At 42.6% G+C, this 10,000-nt stretch overlaps 1 protein-coding gene across 1 annotated transcript in view; it reads left to right on the top strand.

Annotated features, from left to right (window-relative positions):
* prr5l (proline rich 5 like) overlaps nucleotides 1-10,000 on the top strand; it is a gene marked incomplete at its 3' end in the record, with an annotated part of 27,225 nt that overhangs the window by 7,150 nt on the left and 10,075 nt on the right. The window contains exons 2-4 of the mRNA XM_080438146.1: nucleotides 2,871-3,003; nucleotides 7,185-7,265; nucleotides 7,702-7,750. Of these exons, the coding sequence (XP_080294272.1) occupies nucleotides 2,882-3,003; nucleotides 7,185-7,265; nucleotides 7,702-7,750 (252 nt within the window). The 5' untranslated portion in view covers nucleotides 2,871-2,881. The remainder of the gene's footprint in view (nucleotides 1-2,870; nucleotides 3,004-7,184; nucleotides 7,266-7,701; nucleotides 7,751-10,000) is intronic.

Genomic DNA, 10,000 nt, shown 5'->3' with positions numbered 1-10,000 from the left:
TTGTATACAGAAGTACATCAGTTAACCAGAACAGAAATCCAATCCCTTGTCCTGACCTTTGACGTATGAAACACAGTTTGTCAGTTGGTCTTCATAATTCTCATCTTTAACACCATCTGGCTGGCAGGGTTGTCCTGGATTTGAAGATGACAGCCTGTATTGACCAGGGAAATTCAACAAAATGAATACACCTGCCGCTCAGACACTTAATTGCAACATTTCTCTTTCCTGTCTTCTTTCTTGGTGATGCAGCTGTGAACACAGTAACCGCCCTCCAACAATATCCCCTACTGGGATATATTCTATTTGATGCGTTCTATTATTATATCGTTGCTGTTGGGCAGAAACCTTGTATCTCCATGGCTCAAATAGTTTTTTTGTAAGTGTATGCCCTATAAAAGTGTCACACAAAAGTAATGAAAAGAGCAGATCTACAAGCTCACACCGCGTTGTGAGCTTTACTTTTGTTTGATAATAATATAAAAGGAACCGTTTTGGACATAAAAGGTTAACTAAATGCACTTCACTGTGTTCCTCATGATGCAACAATGACCAGGTGCATTGTACAGGTACAGGTACGTACAGTATGTGGTACTGCTGCTACAATGATGTTCCAACCCTGAGAGGAATTGAGAAAAATAAAGTTCTATCCCTCTTTTAATCTGTTGGATTGGTGTGTGGTATTACAACAGTGATTGGTTGAGAATGACGTGATGATGTGGATGTTTAGTGAATTTGTGGCATTAGGTGTGTTGATGGACAATTACATGGACAATTATTTCACACACAGGGTAAGGATTTAAGAACTGGAGTGATATGCTCCACTTTCTTGGTATTTGTAAGGAGTCGAGCAGCAGCGTTCTGAATCAACTGCAGTCGTCTGATCAGTGTTTGTATTGGACCATAGTCCTCTGGTGATACGTTATGTAGATTTGTGTATCGTCTGCATAACTATGGTAGCTTATTTTGTTGTTTCCCATAATCTGAGCTAGTGGGAGCATGTTATTGAACAGTAGGGGCCCTAGAATTAGCGATAGATACAAAATAGTCTCTGTTCACTAAATATGATTCAAACCAGTTTAGTACTGTGCCAGAAAGTCCCACCTATTTTTTCAATCTGTCTAGTAATATATTGTGGTTGACCATGTCAAATGCAGCGCTGAGATCTAGTAGTACTAAGACTGAACATTTTCCACTGTTTGTATAGTGTAGTAAAGCTCCATTTAGGTGAGTCCGACTCCTGGGAGTGAGGTCTGACAGTAAGTAGTCTAATTATTATTAGTCTAATTATTATATTTATGTATGTACTGTACGTACATACCTGTATGTCCACTCAAATAAGATATAATGAGGCATAGAGTAGACTAGGGCATGCCCACAAGCAGAAGCAGCCATTATGATTTGTGCAACTGTCACAAACTGCACACTTAGTAACTTCAAATCAATAGTTCCAGATTGAACGCTGTTATTAAACTCTATACTGTATGTCTTGCTCTTTTATAAGATGCCAATAGAAGATGAAAAACGTCTCATTAATTCTCTCTGACATACAGTTCACATACTCCCATGCAGCTGCACTGTGCAAGTACGCACGCACGCACGCGCGCGCGCACACACGCACGCACGCACGCACGCACGCACGCACGCACGCACGCACGCACGCACGCACGCACGCACGCACGCACGCACGCACGCACGCACGCACGCACGCACGCACGCACGCACGCACGCACGCACGCACGCACGCACGCACGCACGCACGCACGCACTCACGCACGCGCACATTTGTTAAAAATAAAAATAATACAAGGACTGGTGTCTTTACACAACGCTCATCAGAACACCACACTGTGCATGCTAAAACACATGGCCAGTGTACATGTGGTACAGGTGGCATTTTGCAGTCTGGTCCTACATGCTGTACTGAGTGACAAACTGTTCTGCCACCCAGATGTGATTAGAACATCAAAACAGCACAGAACACATTAAGAAAAAAAATGCTAACACTGCTTATAATGCATTATAATCTTCTTATTACAACACTGTATAATTATAAGAACGCATCAATACTGCTTTATAACAATGGTCACATTATTATTCTATAATGACTTATAAGGTCAAATAGGTATAAATGCAATGTAATCTGTATAACACTATATAAATACATGTATAAACACTCATAAGTACTAATACTTATACACTATGATCCTGGCCAAAACAATCTGTGAGTGTCCAGCAATTATGAAGTATTATAATACTTGACCTTATTATCATTATAAAATGCTTTATAGTAAGTGATATATATGATTATTGTTATAAAGCATTAACAGTATTTATGAGTTCTTATAGCTATAACAAGACCAGGAGACCTGGTTCTGCCAGACCCAGAATGAAGTCCTAGTATGTAACACACCTACAAACCACTTTGTAACTGAAGTTCATGATGTCATGAATAGTTGGTGACGAAAGGGGACGTCACAAACTTTTTTTGGGCTGGGGCCGGAGGACAAATGACCCCTGCCCATGTATGACGAAAGGGGACGTCACAAACTTTTTTTTGGCTGGGGCCGGAGGACAAATGACCCCTGCCCATGTATGGACGAAACAGATACAAACTCATGTAAGCTCGACCGACCCCTTGGGTCTGGCAATTATACAGTGTTATGAGCAGATTACAATATAATGCATTATAAGTATGCATATAATGCATTATAGACATGGGATGCATGATGCAAATGGGGTGTTACCCTTCTTGTAAATAGGAATCTTGAGATTAGTATCACTATCATTTTATAATAGTGTATTTATATAATGTCCTTGTGATTTTGTCTCAGCACCCTTCAACCACACTATTTCCTGTTTTCCTGAAGGAGCCAGGTGCATGATGGGATCGTTCCGGCGCCCGCGGCCTCGCTTCATGAGCTCCCCGGTGCTAACGGACCTAGCTCGTTTCCATGCCAGCTCCCCCTCCATGCAGCTGTCCAACGCTAGCGTCTGGAACAGGTAAACTGAATTGAATAATCCGAACTAACATGACCATCACCTAACCCAGTGGTTCTCAACCTGTGGGCCGGGACCCCCAGGGGGGTCCCCACATGATGTTGGGGGGTCCCCAGAAGACAGTGAAGAGACAATTTAAGGACTTTTAATACCTCTAAAGAAAGAAAAGAAAGAGACCATTACTGCATCAGAAGTAATAAACAAACTATGCTATAAAAACTGTTCAAACATGGGCCAAATAGTCAAATAATTTAAGAAAGAGGAGTTAATATAGAAGATCTACAAGCTCACAATGCCTCGCTTTGTGAGCTTGTAGATCTGCTATTTTCACAATATTTATCCGTGGAAGCGAGTCAAACTAAATGCAATGACTCAACTCCTACAATTCCAAGTGCTTGTCAGGGTGGGGGGTCCCCAGTTCAAATATGATTGTTTTGGGGGGTAGCGGCCTGAAAAGGTTGAGAACCACTGACCTAACCTATGAAATACTGAACACTAACTGGAACACACATAACATAAACCTTACTCTAACTTGAACTAACTTAAACCTAACCCTAGTCTAAGTTGATCTAACCTTTCCTAAACCAGATTTATGTTAGGTTAGTTCAAGTTAGGTTTAACCTAACTCTAACTAACCTAACTTAAGCCTAACTCTAAGTCTAACCTAACACTTTTTGTGCTTTTCTCCCCAATTTAGTCGTTATGCCACTTAAGTCCTCCGCTCACACATTTCTGTGTGTTGTCCACCAGGAGGATGTAGAGCCACCACCCTACTCCTCCCGCCCAACACTCCCTGCTGACAGGTGTCGGCTTTAAAGCGGTGGGCAGCTACTTTACCACTGTGCCACCCGAGCGCCCTCTCTAACCTAACTAAAACTGTAGCAAAATCCAGCCCCACCTCTCCCCATGCCCCCTGCAGCTGTATAGCGTTAGTGTCTTGAACAGGCAAACAAATTAAGCCTAACCCAACAAACAACAGCAGCCTTACTCTGCCAGTGTCTGAGGCCAGTGGCCAGCAGTGGTTAAAATATGGCCAAACTACTTTGGCAAGATTTATTTCTTAATAATATGAATGTACAGTATAATAACACATATAATAATAATATTAAACTTTAATGTATTTTATGTACAATATCGAAAAATACAGTTATTATATATAAATTGACACAAAGTTGATGAATGAATGAACAGACCATGCATGCATTATATCCATTAGACATAAACACAGTGTTGTGATGCAAGGCCATACATAGCCTTGCAAGACAAATGAAACGAGACACAAGAAGAACACACAGCACAGCAGGATTCTGGGTGGCCACAGTGGGTGGCGTACATTGTTTGTTTCCCTAACTGGTATAAATACACACAGACATATTACTCCTTCGTGTGTGTGTGTGTGTGTGTGTGTGTGTGTGTGTGTGTGTGTGTGTGTGTGTGTGTGTGTGTGTGTGTGTGTGTGTGTGTGTGTGTGTGTGTGTGTGTGTGTGTGTGTGTGTGTGTGTGTGTGTGTGTGTGTGTGTGTGTGTGTGTGTGTGTGTGTGTGTGCATACATACAGTATTCAGATTGTTGTTTATATGCGACTGTGCATGTCTAATGCTTCAGAGGTGACCATATCTTTTCTCCCTGCTGTTTACTAAACCTCTCCCATCAACACACCAAACCACTGTCTCCTCTTTTGAGGCATTTTGTGTGGGAAAGAGATATTTCAATGTGCTTACTGGGGACACAGTTTAACCACTTGGACTCTCGCAAGCATATTCTGGGCAGGGCATGTCATAATAATTTAACTTTTGTCAAAAATATTCTACAAAACGTTTCCTGAAAATAGCCAAACGTCTATTTTCGGAGATTTGATGTATACGGTAATAATGAGGGGGCCAAGGATAGACCCCTGGGGGACCCCGGTCAACTAAGTATATAGGGTGAGGTGTAGGGTAAAATACTGTAGTCTCTCTCGTCTGCAGTCATCCCTGCTATGAACTGACATGATGGATAGATCGGGGTGAGAACTCTCACAACACAATTCCCATCCCAACTGGGATTTGCATGAGGTGATGTTTTCATCACCTCATGCATTTACTGGTGAAGTTGTGAATGTTTTCTTGGGGTGTTTTTTGTCACAGTGTATTTTCACAGACCTGACATTTTTCCTCTGTATTTTACCTATCCTATTTGGAGCAGTGAGCAGCCATTAGCTTCCCTAATTGGGACAGCCCTTCATATTGGGATGGTATCAGTATTGGTTTCCAAAGCAATACGTGTAAATTTGTTAGCGGAGGTTTTTGAATTTACATTTCCCCAGATGTATCGGTAGACGGGACTAGATGATAAAGAAAGGAGAACCTCCGGGCATCAGCCAGGTAGTAAGTAAGCAAGTAGTTAAAACAAATGAAGAGTATCCCACCTTCATTAAACTGGGACCACAGCTATGCACAGAGCCTATTAACGCATTTGATCAAAATCTGCTAGACATAATTCTTTCTTTTCACTATTCTAGTGGAAAGTAGGCATGTCTGCCAAGATGCCCCTGGTTTCCACACTGGGTCAAAAATGCACGCGGCCCACCCATCTGACCACTCAGTAGGCTGGCGTGTTAACCACCCATCTGCCGTGTTAAGTGGTCAGATGGGTGGGCCGCGAAAGCTTTCAAGATTTTCAAGTGGGCCCTGATCCAGAAAAGGTTGAGAACCACTGGTCTAGGATCATTATTTCCTTTGTGTTCCCCATCTCCCTCTCAGCCCACTGTCTGTCTCCAAGAGAAAAGACAAACTCCAAGGGGGCGTGAGCCGTGGACCTTAGAAACGTGTTCATTTGTTTAAAAAAAGAAAAGAAAGAAAAAAGTAGCACGTTGTTTTCCACCATTAGCTTGTTTTTGTTGTTTTTTGTGAGCTGACCTGCTTCCCTTTGATTCCTTTATGAGTCTGCAAGCAGGAAGAGACTACAGTGGGAGGAATGTTAAGAGGAAGTGTGTGACAGTTTGTGTGTGTGCAGTGTGTGTGTGTGTGTGTGTGTGTGTGTGTGTGTGTGTGTGTGTGTGTGTGTGTGTGTGTGTGTGTGTGTGTGTGTGTGTGTGTGTGTGTGTGTGTGTGTGTGTGTGTGTGTGTGTGTGTGTGTGTGTGTGTGTGTGTGTGTGTGTAGGTGTAGGTGTGTAGGCGTGCGTGTGTGATTGGGTGTGTGTGTGTTTTTGTGCATGCAAACCTTACTTATCCTTAATAGGCAGCATGGGAGTTCAGATTACTGAAACTCACAGATATTTCATAGCAGAAGTGAATGTACTGTAGATGATAAGACTGACTGCTTGCATTGTTATTTTTTTTTTATGTTTTCCACCAGGCCTGTTCAGATAACTAACAGGTTCAAATAACATTCCAGTTTTCCAGTGGATTTGAAAGGGGACAAGACACACAATCAAACACGACTACATAATTGAATCACTATTACAGTATATCTAATCCCATTATATTACCATTTTACTGTATATTTGCTGAATGTGCAATATGGGTGGTTATGTATGACTGTTTTTGTTTGTCAGATTGTGAATGTGACCCGGTGAGGAAGAGTATAGCCTCCACTCGCTTTCCAACCAGGAGAAACCCCATGTGGGTCTGTTTCCTGTTTCGCTACAGGAACTGGTCAGAGCCCTCAGCAGGAAGTTTAGTAGGAAACGGACGTGGCAGTAGGCAGATGCGACCCCCAGGGATAACTTCCTTTGGCACTTCCTGTGACCTGGCTGAATCAGCTGGAGGTGCCATGGGTTTGCCACCCACACTAACAAAGTGCCAGTGAGCAAGGCACTGAACCCCAAAAATGCTCCAGAGGCATAAGTCCTTCCATCATTCCTTCTTGCCAGAGCGCATTAATGTCAAGTTGTGTTAGGAAAAAAATATCCATAATCTAATAGGAAGTTGGACTTTATACTTCCTGTGAAGACAGGAAGGCCCTGGGTCAGGTTCTGAGAACTGAAGTTTTGAAAAATAAAGGTTCTGACCCCTGATCTCTCACCCGTGATATTTCACAAACCTCTGACCTGCCGTGTGTGTGTGTGTGTGTGTGTGTGTGTGTGTGTGTGTGTGTGTGTGTGTGTGTGTGTGTGTGTGTGTGTGTGTGTGTGTGTGTGTGTGTGTGTGTGTGTGTGTGTGTGTGTGTGTGTGTGTGTGTGCGCGCGTGTGTGTGTGTGTGTCAGTGTTCAGTCAGCAGTGGTGAAGGTGTTTGAGGGAGGAGGCCTGCTGCCCAATGAGCTCTACACCCTTAACGAGAGCATCAGGTAACTCTTCTGAGTTTAGGCTACTTTATTTCTCTCAATAATCCTTTATTACAGGTGAGGTTCTCCACAGTTCAGGTGTTTTTGAACCTGCTATCTTTTTCATCGTGGGTTTATTGTCCCTACATCGAGTTGCTTATGTCAGTCAGTCTTTTCATGGTTTAATTGTGTTCTCACCTTGATCTCTGACATGTTCATATTTAATCCTTAGCCTCTGCTGGTTTCTGTTTCTGTAGAAGATCTGTTTAGAAAATAAATTCACTGACTTCCCTCTGTCTTGTCTTGTTCACTCTGCTTTGTTCTACTTTACCCACTCTGATCTGCTCTACTCTACTCTGTTCTTTTAAACACTGTTCTACCCTACACCAATCTGTTGTGCTCTATACTGTTCTACTCTGTTCTGTTCTATACTGTGTTCTACTGTACTTCTCTTCTCTAGGTGGCTTCTAAAGACTGAACTTGGTTCTTTCATCACTGACTACCTCCAGGTAAATCAACTCTCTAATCTCTGATGTGTTTGTTTTGTAAACATTCAAAGAAAAGATTATGCACATCCTCCGTTTCTTGGTGCTGAGCCAAACTGCAAAAACAGAATCATGAAAAACAAGACGGGGCTCGCAACTCACTTTTAAATGCTCAAAAGTTGTATTTACGGCAAACAGCACCAGATTCGACGTTTCGACCCTTGCAGTCTTTTTCAAGTATAAGTATATACTTGAAAAAGACCGCAAGGGTCGAAACGGAGTATCTGCTGCTGTTTGCCCTAAATAAAAATGTGGAGCAATTAAAAGTGAGTTGCGAGCCCTGTCTTATTTTTTTTGTTTTGTATATATACATACATACATACAGTACATACATACATATACAATACATGCTGCATATTACATACATAATTTTTTTTTATTTTTCGTGTCCTGCTTAAAGGCATGTGGACAATGATTATGTGGTCTGTGGGTCAGGCGATGTTCTCTTTTATTTGTCTGCTGACGGTGCAGCCTTCTCGGACACAAACCACCAACAGAGTTGCTGTTGATGGTGTAGTGGCTCACCACTCCAGCTCCAGGCTAACATACACTCTTAAGCTGGTCTAGAATCAGAATCAAACTTTATCTAGGATCAGATCACAGTCTTCTCTTGTGTCTCTCCTAAACTGTCAACTTGTTGAAAGCAGCCCTTGGTGCTGCTGGGTTCACTTTAATTGAGACGCTGTGACTCTAAGCTGATTACTGAATACCTTCTTTCTAAACTTTGTTCTAAAGCAGCAGGAGAGCAGGAACACTCAAAGAGAGACTGCTGGTCCTTTATTTAGTCCTTCTGCGACTCACTGAGACTATACCGGGCTCACTGCTCAAGACACTAACGATTTATACTTAGCTGTAGACCACCGTCTCGCACCAAAAATAGCCGATCTATAAGCTCACAACGCGTTGCACTGCAATGTGTTGTGAGCTTATAGATCAGCTATTTTCAGTACGTTGCGCTGGTGAAGGATATGATCCCAGTAATCCTACAGGTTTGCAATTCTCTCTCTCAAATCCTACTACAGCCACATATCCTGTCAAGGTGTCCTTGTACAAGACAGCGAACTCCCACCTGCTGTTTATTAGAAAATAGAAATCACTCTTGAAGAGACTATGGGGAATTACTAATATGACTTTATAAAGCAAAGTCTCATAGCTGTCAGATGCTTTTGAGGTTTCGGACAGGACGCAAGGTGTCGGCAGGAAGTCCTCCTCTTCCTGTGTGGAGGAGAGACAGACAGCAGTCTTCCTGCCACTGACTCCTCATCCATCCTGTTCGGTGTGTCTGGCCACAGCGCAGGCCTGACTGCCAGTAACCATATCACAGAGCGGAGAGCTGGGGAACTTCCTCACCACACTGAGTGACTGGAAAGGCTGCTCTGTGTTTCGAAGTGATGCTATTTGTGTCTATTTGCAATGTAGTTCTTTCAGCCCTCCTTTCATTCAGTCTCATTCCCAGTACAACTGGTCTTCTGCTGTTAGCCACTGCGAGCTGCCCAGTAGATTTCTTTGGCTATTCAAAAATAGCAGATATACAAGCTCAAAGTGCGGCACCGAGTGCCGTTGTCAGAGGGAGCTGAGGGGTCTAAAGCTGGACACCGCCATGCCAAGAGGGTGACAGAATTGAATGTTGTCTTTGTTGGTATTTGGTGAATAAATAGTGTGGTTGAACTCTATACCATGCCTCTGTCTGTACTAATTCCAACCGCTAAGATGGTCATTCTCACAGAGACATACAATACTATAAAATAAATCATCAGTACTAGGAGCAGAACAAGTATATTTACAGAAAAACAGGGGGGGGGGTCATTTCTTTTGGCAAGCTAAAATACTTGTCTCGGTCCAATTGCAAATTGCAGATAGGTGCTCTTTTATGGCGGTTTTGAAGGAGGTACACTGTTTGATGGCTGGTGGTAGGGCATTCCACATTTTGGTAGCATAATAGTAGAATGAATTCATCCCCATGTTTGTGCCGGATCTAGGGGGAATGAGATCAGTGGAGATAGCCTTTGAGGTGCTAGAATACCATGAGGTGCATGCATAGACAAAATGACATTGGATGAGTGCTCCAGCTAGTGTCCTCAGTGCATTCCTATTGACCAGAGATTCTGCCCAAAAATTGTATTCTTTGGTTGACTTACTTGATTACTATTGTTGCCATTTTATCACTGGAAAGGCTTTTATCTTACATCCCAGATAGGTAATCTCTTCTTTCCT

This window comes from Gymnoscopelus braueri, assembly GCF_963280865.1.
Source record: "Gymnoscopelus braueri genome assembly, chromosome: 9".
NCBI classification, from domain to species: domain Eukaryota; kingdom Metazoa; phylum Chordata; class Actinopteri; order Myctophiformes; family Myctophidae; genus Gymnoscopelus; species Gymnoscopelus braueri.
This window is presented reverse-complemented; position numbering and strand designations above follow the sequence as displayed.